Source organism: Patagioenas fasciata, chromosome Z (assembly GCF_037038585.1).
Source record: "Patagioenas fasciata isolate bPatFas1 chromosome Z, bPatFas1.hap1, whole genome shotgun sequence".
In the NCBI taxonomy this organism is placed as follows: Eukaryota; Metazoa; Chordata; class Aves; order Columbiformes; family Columbidae; genus Patagioenas; species Patagioenas fasciata.
Window position 1 is genome coordinate 58711266 of NC_092560.1, and position 21915 is coordinate 58733180.

Here is a 21915-nt window from a genome sequence, read left to right on the forward strand (position 1 = left end):
TGAATCTTCTTTCTGACCATGTCTGTGTAGTGTGTTAGGCACATAGAAAATTACCGTAATGCTACATCGTGAAAGTTCAGATACAGTTTTCATGGCACTCCTCAAGGAGGACTTGATTCCAGATGTGGAAAATAAGCCACTTAATACAGTTGTTTACCATATTCTGGGTGTCTGCTCCCCTGCAGCCCTTTTCAGCTCTTGGATCTCCTTTCACTCTTCAAGGATCCTTTTGCAGGTCATGAAGTAACTCAGCACATACAGTACTTTACAAAAGTATTGTGTGTTACTGTGCTGGAACAACAGAAATGAACATTGGCTTTATGGACAAAAAAGCTTATTTTTTCCTGTAGTAAGAGAAACAATTTCAAAACTTCATGACATTTTAAGAGTCATTTGTAGTAACATGTTTGCATTGTTCTGTCTTTTTTTTTTTTTTTTTTTTGGCGTATTCTGTCTGTGACCTTTTATTTTCTCTGTAGGATAATCTGAATCAAGTGCTACTGAGATGAGTTAAAGGGTCTCGGTACCAAACCAGTGACACTGATGTGCTTGTTTGGTACTGCTCAGTAAGTCAGCTTCTGTTATTAGTTATCATCCTATGCTTTCATAGGTAACATCTTTTATTGAACTTTGATACATATTTCAAGGGAGAAAATAGCTATTTCCTGTTTGCAGGATATTTTCTATTATAAAATATAACACAAGCTTATTTTTCAAGCTTTTTTTCTAATTAGAAAACACATGTAGTTTCATTTTAGTATCTCTTTTACCATGGCACATATTTTGTGACACAATGTAGTCTGAAGTCTTTCCTCTATTGAAATGTCATGGCAAAAATCCCAGTGGCTTAAAAAGTTTTCTTCCATGATTTTTATTAAAAAGTAAAATTAATACTTAAGGAAAAATCTGTGATTGCTGATTTTTGGTTTTGGCAGAGGTAAAATGCCCTTTGTCAAGAATCATGTTTCTTCTTCAACCATTTGGTGTGATGTTGTTACCAGGTATTTGTTAAGTCTATTGAGACTTGGTACAGGTCAGGGAGGGATGATGCAGTATGAGTTTTGAAGCTTCAGCTAAAGTTTTTAAAGGGTCAGGTTCTTAAGGTTGTACACTATATGAACTCTGCATGGAAAGAATTGGTATTGATGTTTGGGCTATTTAGGAATTTAATTTTGTGTTGAAATAAATATGTATTGTTTGTTCTTTGTTAGTACTTTTTTCTGTAATTGCAAATAAATACAAGAAAGATGAAGAGTAAATAGGCTGTTGCTTACAGTTTCCTAACAATAAATTATCCAGTGAGATATGGATGAACCTCAGATAGCCGTCTTTTCTGCTTGAAAGGAGGCTCTTACAGTTTGAACATATCTTAAGCTTTAAAAAAAGGCATTTAGATTTACTAAAATTAAGTAATGGGTTTTCTATTGTTTAATAAAATTAAGAAATGGGTTTTACACTGTTTTTCCATATGCTAGTTATCTATTTTGTCTGGAAGCATGACCTTGCAAAGTGCTAAGCAGCTGTTGGAGGTGTTGATTCCTTCATGTCCCTCTGGACTGAGCATCTCTGTGGGTTGTTTGGTGCACTAAAAAAGGACCTTTAGTGTGTGTTACTAGAAGGAAATAATGCAGCTACAAGAAGTTTTCAATTTGTATTAGGGATTATGCTGTGTCCATGCTGTTTTTCTTTTTTCTTTTCTGCTGGTGAAAGTTGAGCATATTGAATGCCTCTCCTGCTGTGAAGTACATGACACTAATATTCATGTGTATGTGTTGGAAAGGAGCTCCTTGACTCAGTTATCAAAGTACAATTTTGTTATGTTTGTAAGAGTTTGGATGGAGTCTGACAAATAGAGTCCTTGTGCTGCAGTTATCTAAAACTCAAACTGATGTAGGGTGTGTTTGCTTGTATTATTTGGTGGTCTTGTTTTTTTGAAAACCATTTACCAACATTAACTATTCCAGGCCATGATCAGAGCTTTGAACAGACAGTAAGGAAACTTGTCATAGCTGCTGGTGTTGCTCAGCAAAAATCTTTATTCTTTCTTTTTCTTTGAAGGTTTCCCCCACATGCCCCGATTTTCTTTTTTATGCATTTTCTTTATGGTTACTATTTTTTTTTTTTTTTTTTTTAAATTTTTGCTTTTCTAGGTCTGGGAGGGTTCAGTCACAGAAATAACTATTGATGACCTCTGTGCAGAAGACAAGGACTCATCACCATCAGAACTGGTATATTCCATTACTCCACCTAGCAATGGGCATTTGGCTCTGAAGTCTTCTCCAAGCAAGAGTATCCTTAGTTTTACCCAGGCTCATATAATTGAAGGGCAGCTGGTATTTGTACACAATGGTATGTGGTTTAAAAAATACCACCTCTGTTACCAAAATACTGCTCCTATTCAGTATATTTGTGTTTGTAATCCTTTTAAGATCTCCTTGTAGTGTCACAAAAATCTCATAGCACTGGTTATGTGATACATGATCTCATAAACTAAACAGGAAGGGGTCTGATGAGTACTTAAATGTGTGCTCATCAAGAAACCTTGGTGTACCAATGGTTCAGTAGGTAGCAGCCGTCTTTCTGAATGCAGGTTTACTTTAGGGGAATGTTGCCTTGCAGCTTTCAGAGATAAGAAATCCATTTTTTTGATCCTCGTAATTGAGAATCTCCTGAAGCCTTTCTCTGTTGGTAGAGTGCAGAACCTGCCACAGTGTCATGTTCCTGAGCAGCTCTGGGCAATGAAGTTATGTGTCATCTGGGTGATATCAGTGTCTGTTTCTGGCCGTGAAGGAATTCAGTTTTAACCGTTGACTCTTTTCTGCCAGTGGCCAGAGCTAGAGATTGGGTTGGGTTATTTGTGCTGATGCTACAGGGAGAATGTGTGGGCAATAAAAAAAAGAAGTTAGGGCAGCTTCATTCATCCTTGAATGGCAGGGCTGGGAAACCGCAGGAATGAAGATCCCAGTGGGGTTCCAGCCAGCAGACAAGGTGAGACTTTTATGGGGTGATAGCTGCTTTTCTCCTTCTTCAGCTCTATGATCATGTTACCTCAGCTGAAAGAAGAAAGGGGGTGCTAAAGAAGGCATACACCAGTTTTAGGGAAGGAGATGGAAGAGGTACAGCACTCTCTTGGCAGCCCCGAGGTAGCCTGAAATTATTTCCAGTGCTCCCTTGGGTGCAGCAGTCACTCCAGACCTGTGCTGTGTCTTTATGAGGCTTGGTGCAGGCTGAAATGCTCTTGACTCCAATGCACTGTCGTGCAGAGTGCTGAAATGTGCATGTGTTGCTGAAATTGCTCTACAAGCAGCTGCCAGTGAACTGTAAGCATTCTGCTGAAATAATTTGGTCAGGAAGTGAAAGGTCAAGAGCATGGCAAAAGTGAGCCAAGCTGTTTATCTTGTTCCAACGGAGACTTTGACATGTAAAAACCCCTATGGTGGTAGGATGTTGGTAGTCTCAGTGTGAGGAAATGAATCCAATCTGTGTTCCAGAAAGGGCAAATGCACATCTGTGGCCTTAGGAAGTGAATCTTGATTATTTAAAAGTAAAACGAATAGCAAATTTCATTTTCCAATGAGTTAGAGTGTGGGTTGCACCGTAAATTTGAAATGTAAAATCGCCCAGGTCATGTGTCAGCTCTTGCAGCTGCTCCAGCTCTGCCATCTGCTCAGCTTCATGGCCTCCAGTGTTTCAGAAAGTACTCTGGACATTTTGGTGCTTCTCCTTTCTCAGTCTATGTTTTTCTTTCCTCCTTTATCTTGGACTACTAGGAGTGTACTTGTTACTCTCATCTTCTCTCCTCGTTCTGGGGCCTTTTCTTGTTGCTGTCATTCAACTTCTTACTGCTTTTGTCTTCAGCTGCTCTGTTGCTTGTCTTCCGTCTTCTAACGTGTGCTGGCTTCTTTGGCTCATGCTAGGAAGCACCCTCACTTCGTGTTCTCCAAAGCCTGGCATCTGCTCCTCCTGTTCGCTCTAACCCTTTCCAAGGGGAAGAGTAGCATCTTCTTGGCTGAGGCAGCTCTTCATTCCCTGGCTACTTCCCATGGCACCACAGATCTTTTACATCTCTACATGGCAGTGACTCTCCATCCTCCGGGTATTTTGTTCTGCCAAATAAAGTACTACCGTACTTTGCTTATATGCCTCCAACCTTAAACTTCATAAAATTTTCTCTTCATCTTTGCTCAGACTTGTGAATTCCATTATGCTGCTTGTTCTGTGCTGTTAGTTGCAAATCTCCTTCTTTGTTCTCATGTTTTCCCCTTAAGTTTTGTGTTTGTTTCTTCTGTAATCCCCAACTGTTCTGTCACTAGCAGGAACACAGAACCAGAACATACCTTTCCTTTTCTGTGCTTCTTTTCCTGTGTGAGAATTACTTCCCTGTTCTACCCTCTCTTCACTCCAGGTTGCTCTCATCCTGCTTCAGCAATATAGGGTCTGCCCTTAAACCCTGCCGCTGTTTTCCTTAGGGCAGTATTGAATTGAACCAACAGTTCTGTGTCTTTTCAGTGTAGTTTTTACAATCTTCTTTCTGGTGTCCATTTTATCACCTCTGATCAAATGTGCCTTTAAAAACAAATTGCGATGAAATAATTCTCCACCCAAACAGCACTTCAGGATTTAGTTCTGTTCTTGACTCTGATATTGACAAATGGCTGTGTCAATTGGACAGTTGACCTGCATTAGCCAAAAAAGCAAGTAAGCAAGTAAGGCTTAGTTAAGACTTTTTTTCCCAAGCTGAGGCAAATACCAGATGCCTAGATGCCTTTTTAAAATGCACAACTACTTCTGCTTTTTTTTTTTTTTTTTTTTTTTTGGTCAAGAGAAAACATCAGAGAATAAAAGTTTTTACAATAACAACAATATGACTTGATGTTCACGAGCTGCTTCAGTGCCTGGCTGGATATAAGAGCATCGCCTTGGGTAGTTGTTAACTGTAATCTCAGAACCCACTTTTGATTCTTCTGATGTTAATTTATAGTTGGGAAGGAGTGTTGATCTTTAAGTGAAAGTATGTGGCACTTCCAGGATATAAATTCATGTAGCAAGATCTCTTGGCTAAATTGAGCAAAGCAAGTAGAAGAGTAATGGAAACTGTTTGTAGCAGTTAATGTTTCAATTTTTCATTCTTTCTACCTAATTAAACAATCTGTTGGGCCTCTCCCTAAAACAAGATTTGGGAAGCTCTGTACACCTCAGTAAGTCAGTTCCAAGAGATGTATTTTTGCAGGAATCCACTCAGGCTCCTGGAGGCATTTTACTATCGCTTGTGCCAAAGTACATACAGGTCCTAAGATTAAAGAAAAAAATGTGCATTTATTATGAGTACACGTAACCTCTGAAATAGTTTAAGCTGTGGCAACATAGGCTCTTCAGCAAAGCTGAAACAAAGCAAAGAGGCAAAGGAAACAACCCGAGAGCTGATCAAATCCTTTAAATAAATCAAAATGAAAGAGAATATTCTAGTTATTTTTCTCCCCAAATTCCTCTTTGTCAAAATGTGACTGCTCAAGTGCTTCAGTGGCTCCTAAGATATGAAGGGATTAGGAAATCTGGGAGTCATTGTGTCCCTAAGTTTAATTTGTTTTCAGCTCTGCTGGGGTCAGTGAATAAAGAAAGAAAGAAAGGGGACACTCTACTGATTTACCTCTAAGGGATGTCTGGCCTTCATTGTAAGAAACAACCAGTTGTTCTTCACTGGAAAGGTGCTCTCTGCATTATTAATTTATTTAAGATACAAAGGTACTGGTAAAAAAATGCTTCAGAATGATTTTAGATATATCTCACTGCAGCCAAGAGCAAAAAGTGCCTGATGTGTGTTTGTATGTTTTGGATGACAAATACAATAATACAAGAATAAATTTACATTTTAATTTTCTACAGGAACAATGTCTGGAGGATTCAACTTTCAGGTAACAGATGGTTTGAACTTTTCACCTCAACAGATATTTAGCATCACAGCTCAGACGCTCGTCATTAGCCTTGAAGTGAACAAAGGACTTCAAGTCTTTCCAGGTCTGTTTTTAGAGGTTAACATGATTTCATCCACTTGAAAGCAGAATATACGGTTATTTGTCAGATATCTAGCCGGCTAAACTGTAGATAATGGTACCTGGGAACATTGTTCAATCTGATTTTTAAAAGAACGGTTATGTTTTCTCAAACGACATACTGCTTTATTGTTTTGTAATCTTCAACTTTTTAGTATGTGCCTGTGCTTGGACTAATGGAATTTGGCAGTGGAATAGATAAGTACAGTGTGACAATAATACTGCCTGCCAAGATGCTGAACATTCTCCATTCAGATTTGTTTAAAAGCTCAATATTATATTGCATTTAGAGGTGTCTTAGCTGTGATTTTGCCTGGTAGAAGTAGAGAGAAGCTTGTGCCCATGGGATGCTGAATAGCATGTGTAGGCTGGCCAGATCACTAGTTCTCTTTCTTGTTTGAGCTGAGTTATGGAGAACAGCACAGACTCACTGGTGAATCAGAAAGACTGAAAAACTTTGATTCATATTGTGCATTTGGAACTAGTTGGATCAGCAGCTGAGTATTTTTTTTTAATGAAATGCTACTCCTGCAGGAGTTCATGTGTTAAGAGGGTCTGACCAGAGCCATTTACTGCTTTGCATTGGCAAGAGTAATCCCTTATTGAGTAGTAATCTAACATTAATTGCAGGATTAAAGGAGAAATAAAGGTTACTCTTCTCTTAGCAATGTCTTGCATCACACTTCTGTTTGCACTACATTCTTTTTGCTCTGAACGTGATCTGTAAAATCAGAGAGAGATTGAGAACTGGTAAAGCACTGTAGGTATTAATCTGTACCTTGATTTATTAAGTTGATACAGAAGAGGAGCGCTTTAGTTTCTTAAACTTCCTGAATATAAGCTGCATAAACAAAGACTTGCAACAAAAGCCATGTAAGCACAGGCAACAAAAAATGAGATTGTAGCTGCATGATGTTCTAATTCAATTGATATAAATGGAATTCACATAAATCCACTTACAAAGCTTATGAATCTGCAATTTTGGTGTGTAAGGTCGCCCCAGGCACAAGGATTTACAGGAATTCATCTTAAAGCAGAGATGATTGTAAGAAAAGTATGTCTGGTACTTCCATAGAAGGCAAAGTCTATAGGCCAGGGGTGTCAAACTCATTTTCACTGGGGGCCACACCAGCCTCACAGCTGCCTTCAAAAGGTCAAAAATAATTTTAGGACTGTATAAATGTAGGAGTAGTTACAACTGTAATTTTTGTGACTGTAACTTCCCCAAAACTTGGAAGGCTGAGCAGAGTAAATTCTGACAATACCACTCAGGAAATGTAGGAGTAGTTTCATTTATACAGTCTAAAATTACATTCAGCTCTTTGAAGGCAACTGCGAGGCTGATGTGGCCACTGGTGAAAACGAGTTTGACACCCTTGCTCTAGACTCTGCATCAGTTCTGCAGTTTGCAAAACACAATATTTCTTTCAGCACTGCAATCTGTATTCGTCTAAAGCTTCAGTTTTTCCTCAATTCTCACTTACTTTGGGTTAGTGAAATTCCTTTCTGGTGTTAAAAAGTATTACTAGTTTTTTCACCTGTTATCTTTTTGATACTTTTAAAAGACTTTCTGGAGCTGTATGGATTTCAGCTGTACTTGCTTATCATGAAATGACTTACAACAATGACGGTGCCGAATGGTTAATACACATAAAACCGGTAGCCAGTGTCCTGTTATATTTTATAACACTGCAGGAAAAGTTAATTTTGAGGCAGCTTGAAGAGTCATCTCTCTAGGGAAGTAAAAATTGAATGTGAAGAATTTGCCATGTCTTCATGACTGGGTGTAGACTATTCTCTCAAGGATATTGTTTTGCAATTTTATAAGAATATGTACCGCTGTCTTCTTTTGTGTTGGGCATACCAGATTTGTTTATACATATATTTATGATTTTTTTTTCCCCTTTTATTCATCATACTCAGTAAATTGGCTACTAGATATGAGTTTTTTCTTATCTATGCTAGATATCTAGAATATGAGCTCTCTTCAGGGAAGCAATTGCTCAGAGAAGAAATGAGCTGGTTGTGCTTTGGGAAGGAGAGGCAGCCTGACTTGTAGGTATTCAGAAGCAGAGCTGTCTAAGCTGCCACTAGGTGAGATGATACGTTCAGCAATTATATGCAGAATGCTCATGACAAATCTCTTTCCAAATCTTCAAGACAGGAAGTAAAAATGGATGCCAGAATTATTAAGTACCAATGGTGGCCTTATGCTGGTGCATTCTACTTCTATAGATTAGCTTGGCCCTAATCTACATCACCCATCTTTGTCACAGAAACATTGAATGTCCTGAGTTGGAAAGGACCCATAAGAATCATCAAGTCCAACTCCTGTCCCTGTTGTCCAGTCTCTTCTTGAACACTGTCAGGCTTGGGGCTGTGACACCTCCCTGGGGAGCCTGTTCCAGTGCCCCACCATGTGTCTTCCTCCACATCTCTGTTCCTTTCTGCTGTGTTGGGTGGGGTTGGTTTTGCAATCTCTATCTTTGGGAACAAGAAGCCAGTGTTCTCCCTTCTGTTACCTTCACCCAGTCTGCTAACTGGCAATTAACCTTCCTCTCTCTGGTGTGGTATCAGACCAGAGCAGAACTACTGGAGTGCTGGGAAAGGTTCTTGAGTCTCAGGACAGAAGTGGGTGAAGGAGAAGGTTATGTTCAGAGGAGGATCCCATTTTGTAGGAAGTCGTGAGAGACTTTATTGTCTGTGGCCCTAGGCTGTATTTCAGCCTGTACTGTGCAGTTAGTGAGATCATGTCTATTAGCAACAAACAGGGGCTCTGTGGCACACACCCTCTGTCCCCATTCTCCCTGCACTGTGATGGTGGTGGTGTGATAACCAGCTATGGCTGTGAAAAATTGGAGCAGTAGCTTCCATCACTACAGTGTGACCGTGATTGAGTTACTCTGTCTACTCTGTTAAGGCAATGAGGCCCAATTTACAGGAGTAGAAGGTTATTAAGAAGTAACTATGTGTGCAGACAAACGTAGTCTGATTAAATAATGCTCTCATTTGTACATTCCTGACCACATCTGCTGTACGCAAAGCACAAGGTTGTGCTTCCCTGTCTCGTTATCATGAAAAAAGGCAAAATAAAAGAGAGGAAGAAGAGGAAGACTTCTTGATTAGATACGGTGTGTGAGAATTTTTGTAGACCTCAGGGTCTGCTTTGCTTTTCGTAGCTGTATTGATGCAGAGAGGCATGAAGAAGGGGAAAACAGACAGAGCCAGAAGATGTCATTTAATTATAACAACTCTGTTTCAAAGTAGGTGTGGTTTGAACCATGCAGAACTACATGTCCACAGGCAGCATCCTGATGTTAATAATGGCTTGCAAAACATCCCCATTCTTCAATTTGCTTACCAATTTTTTTCTTCTGAATATTATAGCAGGAAGATGTTATTTTGTGTTATTCCTATATAAATGTTATCTGTTATTGAAGTTGATTGATAATTCAGACTTCAAGGATATACACTATTAGTATCTGAAGTTATGTATTGATACCTAAAAAAGCTTGTTGCTCAAGAAAAAACAAAATGTAGAACTGAAGGCAGAAGTGAGGGCAGGGCGAATAGGATTATGGGAATCTATTGCTCCTCCAAAAGTATCGTTAAACATGAGATTTAGTTTGCTGAGTGTGTACCATGAAACAGTGGATCAAAAAGAAGCCAAATAAAACTTCATTTATCTTTTAGGAAATTACTAGGTTTGGTTTTGTTACAGCTATGTCAAAAATTGTCTTGGTTTGCCTAAATGCCGGAATGTTTTTTATAATCTTTACAGTATTTAAGCCACAAGGTACTGGTTAGTGTGGTGCTATGTATTACAAGGGTTTTGTTGATCCTCAGTCTCCGTACATCTTAATAATAGATTATTTCAGTTCAGGCCTTTATTTCTGTCATGTGATGTTCTTCGTCTAATAAAATTCATCTTTCATATCAATAAAGAGTGGTTCAAGATTTTGGTAATAATCGAGTTTGGTTCGTGTGTTCACTAGAATCTTTGCTGTGTTAGGGCTTCTCCCCTCCAAATCACCCTGCCTTCTCTGGACAACTGGGATTTCTGAAAACACTAACAATGGTGACTGCAGCTGGAGTTTGAATTCAGTTCTAGACGTATAATATAGGAACAGGACTTCTTATACATGCTCTGCACCCTACTTTGTGTTGTTTCAGCAGAAGCTAGTCTTCAGCGAGTACATGTGCTGAAGAGAACTACACTTTTTTCATTGCTGTAAAGCAAAGGTACATCCTACTTATGGACTTTTTGATTGAAAAAGCTGTGGAAGAATTGTAACAAGAAGGTAACTAGAAAAAGGGTAAGCCTGCTGAACTTATAAAATGTGATTAAAATTCTAAGTAGAATACCTAGATAAGAGGTTGGGTTGTTCAAACAAAACATACCTTTTGAGAAAAATTGCTGTTGCAAATCTATGGTGCTTACAATTGACATTTTTTAGGTTCCAGGAATCCTATTTCACGACACGATCTGAAAGCCGTAACCAATGATGTGACCAATGCAGGAAACAGAACTATAATTTTTGTGATTGTAGCTTCCCCAAAACTTGGAAGGCTGATCAGAGTAAATTCTGATAACACCACTCAGGAAATCCTCAGTTTTACACAATCTATGGTAAGCATTTACTTTATAATAACCAGTTCAGAAGTAGATTGTTACTTCAAAGGACATCTCAGTTGCTTGTTTGTTGTCTGATCAACTTATATCTGTTAAGTAACCAGGCATATGTGACCCGTCAGTGCAGTCACCCAGACTTGCTGTGTCATTAAATATCTGGCATCTAGTAATAAGTGCAAGAGGAGCCTTTGTTCCCCTCTGCTTGGATACTAGCAGGGTCTTGGCAATTTCCACTGTTTTGCTTGTAACAGTATTTTTCAAGAAGAGCTGATCTGGTGCCATTAAGCAGCAGTCCAAGGTTGGAAGCCTTTAGTTTTTGGCAGAGGGAGTAGCCTTTTGCTCTATGAAAAGTCCAAGTATCAGATTCATTTCAGCTGTATGCAATCCTCATGAGTGTCCCCAAGTGGACTTTTATTGACTTGATTGGCTGTGATATTAAGTGTTTAAAGAATCTTAACTGTGATACAGGGCCTCATACTTGAATGACTAAAATGTGGCAGCTCATGTAACTTAACGGAAAACATTCCTTTGCAACTGAAAAGAAATTACTTGTGTCTGTGTGCAGTATCAGAATACAGCTGTGTGCTCTGTGTGCAGTAAGTTATTCTCAGAAAAGTTAAATGGGCAAGATAAAAGGAGCTCAATATCCTGACTTTGCTGGAGGAAAAATTAAGAGATAATTTGGTCTTAATCTACATTTACAGATTTTAAAAGTGGCTGTTTGATTTAATATATGAAGGAACAAGAAAATCTATTGGCCAGGAATTGAAACTTGACCAATAAAACCTGGAAAAAGGTTGACATTTTTATTAGTTATCATCAACTTCGGAATAACCTAGTTAGGTTCTGTGGTAGAATGAATCTCCACTTGAAATTTATATATCAAGATGAACACAGAATGCTTCTCATAACACAGTGTTCAAGTTCCATTATGTTATTGGTCATGTTGCAATAGTTGCTGAGTTTTGTCTTTCATTATGAGGGAGATTAACTGGTTAATGACCCTGTTCCCTTCTGTTCCTAAAATGTGTGATTTTTATAAGCATTAGATGAAAGAGTTAAGCATGTCAGATGGAAAAATCTTTCAGCTAAGGTTTTGAAGTTTTTTTTTTTTTTTTTACCCTTTTTTACCCTTTTTGCTTCTTTACATGTGTTTGTCAGACAGTAGAATGTCAGAACATGCCACTTATTCTCTGTAGCTTTAATTCTTACTAATGTATAGGTAACTTTCATTTGAACTTGTGCAAGGATTTGAACTGTAATAATGTCTGTGGTTTTCTTCTCTGTCAGAGGTATTTGTCTTGGCCATTTTCACTTTGAACAAGCAGAGCTAAATCACTTATTACAGGTAGAATAAGGTATCCTAAGCAGCTTGCTATTTATTCTGGTCAAGAACAGTTAGGATACCATTCCAACCAAGAGAAAAGAGATCCTAAATAAAGTTTCACTGTGTAGCTTGTTATAGTCACATGAAGTTAAAGATCGGTGAGAAAATGACATGAGTATTACGAACATTGTATTTTCATCTTGCAGCAAGCCGCAATTTCTTCATTATACTTACAAGTTGTTACAGAGGTAAACACAGAAATCTTCACCAGTTCCATTATCTTCTTAGCCTAGGTATGAGCGTGGGCTTGCAATTTAAAAAAGAACAATAACCCTAGTAAGATTGATAGTAAATGCCATTGAATTTTAAGAACATACGTTGTGCCTGTTCTTGTTACAAAAAGTTGCTTTCTCCAACTTTAAGTCCTAGCGGAATCCTTTTAAAAGTTATCCTGAACCAGCAGATCCTTTTATTATAAATTTTGTTTGTTTTGTACTGTAATAGCCATGAACAATTAAATAAAGCATAAACCTGGACATGAGCATGTATTAATAGGATTTTATCACATCAGTCTGAATTTTTTATACAATTAGATGGAATGGTTTGAACCACGTAGAGGCTGCTAAGAAAACTGACCCTGCAAGCCCAGTTTCCCTAGTGATCTCAGTGGGAGCTGTTGCAGTAGATTCAAGATTATGACTCTGTAGTCACAGCTCAGATTCTGTAGTGCTAAAGTGCTTAATCCATCATAGCAGCTGGTTTTTTTTGTTTGTTTGTTTTCCTTTTTTCACAGTTTTGAAGCATGTGTGATGGGAACATGTGCTAATTAGTTCCTTCAGGGTGTTTGTAAACTATGTAGAGTATGTTACAAATAGTAAACTTAGAACTGGCACGATCTCAGACAGGGATCTCTCTGGCAGTTATAAACTAAGACATGCAAACCAGGTCTGTAGTTGCCTGGGAAGTTGCCAAGGATTTAATAGGTAAAGCTGTCTTCTCTTTAGGTCAGTCAACAAATTATCAAGCAGACCAGATGCTGAACTTGCTGGATGAGATTTAGTAAGTGTTCTAGTCTTGTGGTTATTAGGAATCCTATTGTAGTTTCGTTGTATTGATCTTAAAGCTCAGGTGTAGTTCCAGCTGATGAGAATCCTACTCTGAAAATACTGTTTTTTGCTGTGGGGCCTAAAGAGCTAAGTGATTGTATAAATATGTGTTTATCTGAAGATTTACTAAAGTACTTTGAAGCTTAAATCCTCATGGTGGGACTAATAGGATTCTCTTGGGTATGATGATCTGCAAGGTCAGTGAAACCAGGTGTAGGACAAGCCAGGTTCCTTCCTGTCTCTTAGGAATCCCTTTCTTGCTGGGATGTTGAAATTTTCCACCATGCAACCCCATCAGCTCTTTGGTTATAAATGAGAGTCAGTGGTCACTGCACCTCCTTCTGGTTTCCATAATCTTTTGCCAAGTTTCCATAATCTCTTGCCAAGTATATTTTGCTATTCACCATAAAACATCTCATCAAGGTCCCTCTCAAGCCTTCAGTCTATAATACACTTTTTTCAGGACAATGAGTCCAGCCCTGCTGGTATCCTTATCAAGAAAAAGTCCTAGACACATGATAGTCCGATTCACTAAAGATACAGTCCAGCTGAGCTCTTGTTCACCATTACTATTGCTAGTTTGAGATGAGTTTCTCAATGTTCTGTATCTCTGTTCTTCACGTAAGGCCTTTACTGAGCATTTGTGCCTTAGTAGCATTTCACCTACCTTCAAGTAAGCCCATCTGGCAAAAGAAAATCCATCTTAAGAGGAATGCAAGATATTTCAATGTAATTTACATATACACTGTGCATGGACTGAGGTACAAAGACCTCTCTTGAATAATGTTCTTAAGATTTTCTTTTCTCTCCTTACACTTCTGTTTTTAAAATGATTATCCTCGTACACTTACGGCTTTTCTTTACCTGAAACAGGTGGATGAAGGTGTGATCATCTATGAGCACTTACATGCTGAGTCAGCTGACTGGAGTGCAGAAGATTTCTTTACGTTTACTGTCTCCTCTCCACCATCAGCTCTAGACCTCCAAGTGTTCCATATTGTCATTTCCTATGAAGTTTCCAGGCATGATCAGAACAGCTGTCTTTTGGCAAATACAGGTAAAGGTATTGTTTGGGTTCCGAATTGTTTTGGATCTGTGAGTAACAAATGGCCAGAATACTTTTGTCACAGAATGTAGTGTAGATAGTAGCTTGGAAATCTGCATTACTGAATCTTTAAAAATGAAATTTACTATTTATGTTTGATCCTTCCTACTGCTGTAGCGGGTATTCTCCATTTTGCTATAATGGCAGGTGAAAACACTGTCAGAAGCTTTGAAATACTGATATTTCTTTAATTCTAATGTGTCCATCAGTATAAAATCTTGTCTCTTACTTGTGACTGTATTTTAAAAATAGTGGTAGTAATATGGAAATCAAGGATACCATGAAGGAGAAACTTTTCTGAGCATTGTCAATGTGTGATATCTAATTTCTGAAATATTGCAACTACAAAATGGTCAGTTTCTAAGATTATCTTTTCCTTTCTGCTAGGTGCCACAGTCCAGGAAGGAGGTAGAGTATTAATCAACAAAACAAATTTAGATGCTTCAAATCTATTGATTAAGCTACCTGAGGTACAGCGCTCCATGTATGAAGTCTGGTATCAAGTTGTATCTTTACCCCAACATGGCATGATTGTTGTTGGAGAAAGAAACATTACCAAAGAAAAACCTAACTTCTCCCAGTACATACTGAACAAATTTGGAATTGTGTATGTACACGATAATTCTGAATCACTTAATGACAATTTCACTTTTGCTGTTTGGTTAAACCTAAAGAGCAAGTCTGCAACAAAGCCCCATAGTGAAGTTTTAGAGGAGATGTTTAATATCACTGTTGTTCCAGTGAATGACCAAGCTCCAGAATTGAAGACTAAAAGTCTGCACCTGAAAGTCCTGCAGGGAGATATGTCAGTGCTGGGGCCAGAGAATCTGAAAGTTGAAGACCTAGATAATGCCCCAGCTGAGCTCAAATACACCATTGTTAGCAACCCCAATAATGGTTATTTAGCAATGAAAAGCAATCTCAGTGTCTCTATAAAGGATTTCACACAAGCTGATGTCAACAGTGGTAAAGTTTGGTTTGTACAGGATGGAAGTTCATCTTCTGGGGTGTTTTATTTCAGCGTGACTGATGGTAAACATCGCCCTTTATACAAGCTATTCAGTCTTGAAGTCATACCAATTGTTCTTGTTCTGGTCAACCTTACTGATGTTGCACTTCCACAAGGCCAGACATCTGTCACTATTACTAACGTGCAGCTTTCAGCTGTCACAAATGGAAGAAGCACTAATATCATGTATGAAATAACTCAGCCACTCAAATATGGGCACCTGATGATTGGAAATGAGCAGGTTACGAAATTTGAGCAGGCAGATTTGTACTCAGGAAAGCTGTCTTACCACCTGACTAATCTCAGTGCATCCAAAGAAGTACTGGAGTTCATGCTTTTCACTGCAGAAGGCAATCTAACAGGGCAAGTGCTGAACATTACAGTGAAGCCTTTAGTACAAGTTGTACCTGACATGCAGATTTCAAATCAAGCAGCTTATAAATTCAGAAGCAGTGACCTGGATGCTTCTGAGCTAGCTAATTTGACAAACAGTGATCCTAGATTTGAGGTGATAGTGCCTCCGTCTCATGGAAGGATTGTAAAGAAAAGGTTTGTGAATGATGCAGTGTTTGAAGATATTCAGACATTCACCCAGGCTGACATTGATAGTGGTACTGTGCTTCTAGACATAGATACGAATATGACAGGCATTGATCTGTTAAATGACTCATTCACATTTATACTCAGGGCAGATGCTGTGCAGCCTGCTGTTGGCCATTTCCAGTACTCCATCGTGCCTTACAGTCCTCCACTTGTGCAGGGTTTTACAGCTGAAGTGCCTTCCATAACCAGCACGACCACTTTAAAGATTCACACTACCTCAAAGGGTGAAGCACCAGCCTCTTCTCAGAAAGAAGAGCCCACAGTAGCACTGCAGAATCCTGGACCAACCTTGTGGCCAGGGCAGAATCGCTGGGGAAATCTACATGAGGAAGGCCCATTGCTAAATCTGGCAATGGGAACAAGTGGATCCGTGGGGACTAAGACCACCAACCAGTTTAATGGCAGGAGTCCCAGAGAGCAAGCAGCTGAAAACAGCAACCCTTGGTACATCATTATTCCCCTGGTCCTGGTGTCTGTGCTACTCATTGTTGCTGTTATTTCTGTGTGCATTTGGTTGATGTGTCAGAAGAAAGAGAACACAAAACCACTTGTCAGAAGTCAAACGGATGCAGTCCTTAGTAGTCCAGATCGATGTCTGGAATGGAGCTTGACTGTACCCAGTGTTACAGTGACTCCTCTCCCAAAGCGGGTTGAGAAAAGTACAACCTCAACGTTCATGGCAGCAAGATGTGAACAGCTGCTTCCTGCAGTGGTTTCTCCAACTATAGAACACTCTCTGCAAAACAACTGGTTAAACCTTGATCCTGAAATGATCCAGTATTGTCGAAAAACAAACCCAACTTTGAAGCGCAATCAGTACTGGGTGTAGTTGTGGCCGCTTTTGGTCGTGCTAATTGATGCAGTGTGGAAAAGAGAATATACATGGTTGACATGTAACTTTTTTCTTTATTACATTTATTTATTGTAGGTCAAATGATGCACGGTTTGTTAGATAAAATCCAAATGCCTGTGAAATAATAATAATACTAAAAACCTTACTGATTACAGTGGGCAGAAAATAAGATTTCCAGTTGGTACTTCAGCAAAATTCTCGATTCAGTGCAGAATTTGGCCACCTAGATTTTGAGTGCACCCTGTGTATGCAATATTTTTTTTATTTCCCATGGCAGAAGTAAAATAGAATGTTCTGTCATGGATTATATATTTTGAATATAATTACTTTTTTTGAACAACAATATTTGCTCTAAAGGTCTTGTATTCTTTCCTGAACCACCACTTCTATTTGAAGAACATCCAGCTGTTTGTGTAAGTAATTGCCAAAGTGCTAATCTCAATAATGCCATTTTGACCTTGAAGGCAATTCAGAGGCCAATGCTGAAGAAGCAAAGCTGTGATTATTTTGACAGGTGTTCATCTGGATCGCTGAACTGGAAATCTAGAATTCAACTCAGCAACAATAGTCCAGTAGTGATAGCATGGTAAAATACCCTTACTGTGAGTTGTTGTTTGTTCTTTTATTTTTTTCATTTTCCTCATTTGATACCAATCTCTAGCCTTTAATGTCTGCAGACTGGTAAAATGCATCTATGACCTCTAATCCACATGGTAAAAACTGTGCATCTGCCAGTTGGCCTGTCTGCTGAATTATCTTAAAGCTTAGGTTGTGTCTGGAAGTGCATACCAAAATTTCTTGGTCCTTGGCCTGAATTCTGCCTTTGGTGAAGCAAACGCAACTCTCTCTGGAGTCTGGCCATTCAGGCAGATGACAGTACATAGAATCAGGTCCTGTGCTATGGAGCTACTGACAGAAACAATCCTGCGAGGAAGTATGTATTCTGAAGTTTCACGGTTTACTCTTCATCTCCTGGAACACTTAACACATGTGCCTTACACACTATGACAAGTATTACCTACTCTAATTTTGTTCTGGTGGTAAAATGTGCAACGATTTCTCTGCAAAGGGAATATTTTTGTATTATTGGAAATTCAAGCTCAATAGTGATTTACAGAGGTCCAGTCTTTCTTCCACTGAGGACAAAAACAAAATTCTTGTTGTCTCCAGAGAATGAATGGACTTCAAGGGAATGGTGCTGTGATGATAACCAGTCTCGTACTAACCACTGAGCTGTTCATCTATTTTTTTTACTTTTGCATTGTTACAGCTTCCAGGTAGCTTCTATGTTAAAAAATCCTGCTCGGTGTCGGGAGGCAATCTTAGCACCGCGATCAGTTAACACTGGAATAACGTTTAAGTTTTAGCCTAGGTACTGCAGTTTTTGCTTTTATAGAATGGGTATATGGACCTCAACATCCTTGGTGCTATTAATTTCACACTGCTTTGTTTTGGATGATTTTTTTGTTATTGCTGATGGTTAGCTGTGTTTGTGTCTTTTGTATATTTCAATAATGTGAAATTTTCACCCAAGAGGAGGGCCAGGTTAAGCTTCTGCTTACTGCTGTGTTCTGGGAACTAACCACAGGACCAGTGGGGGCGATCTTTCTGACCTTCACCACCTGTGCTGTGGTCAACCATGATTCTTCTGCATTGTGAAGCAATGTGTTTTTCAGAGCCCACTTCAAGGAGAAAAGTCTGTGTAAGTGGGAAATATACAAGCCACATCTTCACCTGGTCAAGTTAGTTGGGCACTAGAGATTAAAGATATAAACCTTTTGTATGCTCAAACTAACATGTGAGAAAATGAAAAGCCTGATACACATTTTTTTTGTTTTTCTGTCATTACCATTTTTTGCCTGATGTCAGTGTGAGACAGTTTGTATTCAAGCAGTGTGGTCAGTGTGAAATGCTGAGGTGTTCAGGTGTCCCAGCTGGTCTGCTGCAGACACACGTTGTAGACCTTTTCTGCTTTTCCAAAGAAAATCTTTGGGACTGTTTTTGGGAACTCTCAGACACATAAGTGGTGCTGCCAGCCATCGCAGGGACAACCCAGCATCTTTATTGAGCTGCAGCTGTACGTCTATTGCTATCCCTGATTCTGAGACCTCTTCTTCTAGCACAGTGCAGACTGCAGCATCCTCCAGATCCCAGCTGTCAGCAGAGCATTTGCTACAGCCTGCCTCTAATACCTTCTAGCTGGTAGCAGGAACCTGATCGCTTTACACCTCCTCCGAGACCTCACTCCAAGGAGGAGTTATAATCCAACACTTTTCCTAACACTTAAAGAAGCCTGTCTCGCATTTCCCTACAACTGAGACCTTCTTGTCAACAGCAAAAAGAGGTGTCATACTCCAGTACTTTCTGGGAGACCAAGCAATGTGCCTCTACATGGTACCAAAATATTGCAGTGCTGAAAGCTGCTCAAGTCTGGTGACAAAGTTCACACTATGGACCTGTGGCAGGCTGAACAGAAATAGGGAAGTGAAATGTGTGCTTAGTGAGATTTTGCTAAATATGTCTTTGTAAAGACATGTAAGCCCAAAGCTGCAGTGCTCAGTGTGCAGTGGAGGTGGAGTGTAGGGTTTCTGTAGTGCTGGCAATGGTAAAAAATGAGACCATGACATGATTGTGACTGAGTCACAAAAAATAGCAATGCAATTAGAAGTGCACAACTGAATGAGAATTCTTGAGTTTCAGCATGTGCAAGCTCTGAGCAAGAAATCATACATGAAAAATACAGAAATGTTAGCATTTATGCTGGCTTTCTTGGCTTCAGCATAATGAGCTGAACTATTGTTCTCTGTTTCGAAAATGCTTTTGGCTAGCAACAGATGTCCAAGGAGATCAGACACTATGGAATGGTATTTTGAGCATTTGATTTTTAAAGCATCTTGGAGTTTTTGGGTTGGTTTGTTTGTTTTAATAAAAAAACCCTAAATGCGTAATTCATCAGTGAAGTGTGCCAGCATTGAATTTTCTCCCTCAGTTGGTGCTACTGTGGTGTGCCAAAATGCCTGGAATGTTTTGATGAGAACTTTATATGGATGCAAGTATATTGTGTCAGTGATTACTGGATTTCATATGAAATGCAGAGGTAATATTGTAACTGATATTGAGGTGGTAAAACTCACCAGGATGAATCTCATCCTGGGCTTCCTAAATGGCAACCTAGAAAGTCCTCAGGAAAAACATTTTGTACTTATGGATTCTTTTTGTGATTCCACAAATGTACATAGTTGATGGTCAGAATCTAGTTTGAATTTTTTGTTGTTTCACTTAACCTTGAATTTGTGTGTTTTGTTTAGCAAAGATGGGGTTTATGAAGAATTCCCTTTCTTACTAAACATAATTCTAAACTGTGGCATGAAAGTGCCTTGAAGACATACATCAAATCAATAAATTGTTTTGCGTATAATCCACACACTTCACATTTTTGTGCTTTTTTAAAAGACCTGGAGAGCACTGCAGTCAGTGCAGAAACACAACAGAATCCCAATGCCAGTAACAATGTTTTTCCAAGTTTTGTGATGTTTATTTGTTAATCTGCACATGTGCTGAGATCTCTGTGGTGCTGTGCCCAGCATTGTGCCTCTAACATAATGCACTTGGCTGGAACAGGAGACACATCACACATCTGCCTGGCTGTGTTCAGCATTTGCATGCATGTAACATAAAAATAAATGCATTGATTTGAACTTGCTGAAACAGGACTGCACTGGGTTTATTTCAGTAGGTTTTTCTGTCATTTCACTGCATGTGCTTAGAAGATTTTAAAATATCAAACCCTTAAATGTTAATACATTAGCACTGTTTTGACATGAAAAACTGGGTTTTTCATTTTCTAAAGTTTGTCAGATTATCTTTTATTCTCAGTCAAAAATACACACTCACTCCAGCCTGACGCCAAATGGATTGTTTGACCTGATTTTGATTTTTTGTTAGTCAGAACTTAGCTGGTTAGTAGTTGTTCCTGTAACTTGAGATAAGGAACTTTTTTCTTGAGATGTGAGAAGTACTGGTGGCCTGGGGAGCAGCTTCCCCTGCGCCGTGACTCAGCGTCCTGAGCGCAGAAATCTGTGTCAGCAGCAGCGGCACTGGGTCTTGGGGCCATGACCCCCACCCCACATCCCCTTGGTGTGACTCAGAAAGTGTTGGTTTGGGAAGAAAGCAGGGCAGAAGTGGTCAGAAATGTTTTATGGTTTTCCTTTTATTAAAATATGATTAAGGGCCAGATACAGCTTTAGTGGCAGTAGCCTGTTACTGCCTGCAAGGCCAAACTGAGGAGTGAATATGCATACGTGTCCTGAGCTATAGGCTTGCATCATGCTTGCACCATTTTCAGGTCAGTCCTTGTGATGTTACGTTGAAGTACATTCTCTGAATATTTTTAAACAGGCTGAAAATAATTGTCCTGGCACTTTCAGTGGAAACTCTATTAATGTATCCTCACTCATTTCAAGCTATATGATTCCTGCCAGACCTTGCATATCCCAAATGCAGTCCCAGAACAAAATGTTCTTTCATTGCCGCTGGTGAAATCCATAGTTTCGCATCTGTTTGTAGGAGACCGTGTGGTGAAATGCTTTATGTGATTGCTTCCTCATTTCCAGTCTTGCTGCTTGATTATTTTTGTGCTAATGCTTTTTACATGCTAGTAATCACTACTTAGATGTGAAGTTGTTCGCAGACAGGTTTTAGCTGCAAAACTTTTGTATGGAATTACAGTAAGAGGGGCATCAGCTCTGATAAATTTGTTTGAGGAAAAATGAGGACTGAGGAGATTGAGGTAATGTTGAATGTCAGAATTTCCTGCAACAACACAGGCGATAGATGAGAATAAATATGTGAAATTTATAGCGTGTGATCAATCACGGTGATTTTCTCCAGCTAAAACACTGTACAACTTCATCTTGCATAGCAACTTTTATATAAGGTGCATGAAAGTACATTGATGAGGAAATTCTTGAGAGAATAAAAATAATTCAAGGAATCAAAAGTTCATATTTCGTATACAAACACATACTCAAGTACATTTAAATGAAATTGAATCCATAAGAAAGAGGTACATAGGGTTGGATCGAGACATGGCCAAGCCACCAGGGAAGCTGCTTTGGTAGCAGAAGGTGCTGAGGAAGAGGCTGGTTAAGGTGGCAGAGGAAGGTGGGAGGGTGGGTCAGAGACAAGTTCTTTGGGGATGGACAGAGTTTTCAAAACAAGGGGAGGTGG

At 39.1% G+C, this 21915-nt stretch overlaps 1 protein-coding gene across 3 annotated transcripts in view; it reads left to right on the plus strand.

Moving 5' to 3' along the window:
* The window catches only part of LOC136114751 (chondroitin sulfate proteoglycan 4-like), a 40899-nt gene extending 20505 nt beyond the window's left edge, over positions 1–20394 (plus strand). For all 3 annotated transcript variants that reach the window (XM_065860268.2, XM_071802304.1, XM_071802303.1), the window contains 5 exons: positions 2151–2349; positions 5884–6015; positions 10508–10680; positions 13990–14173; positions 14609–20394. In XM_065860268.2, coding sequence (XP_065716340.1) covers positions 2151–2349; positions 5884–6015; positions 10508–10680; positions 13990–14173; positions 14609–16662 — 2742 coding nt within the window. In that variant the 3' untranslated portion in view covers positions 16663–20394. The remainder of the gene's footprint in view (positions 1–2150; positions 2350–5883; positions 6016–10507; positions 10681–13989; positions 14174–14608) is intronic.
* The last annotated feature ends 1521 nt before the right edge of the window (positions 20395–21915 follow it).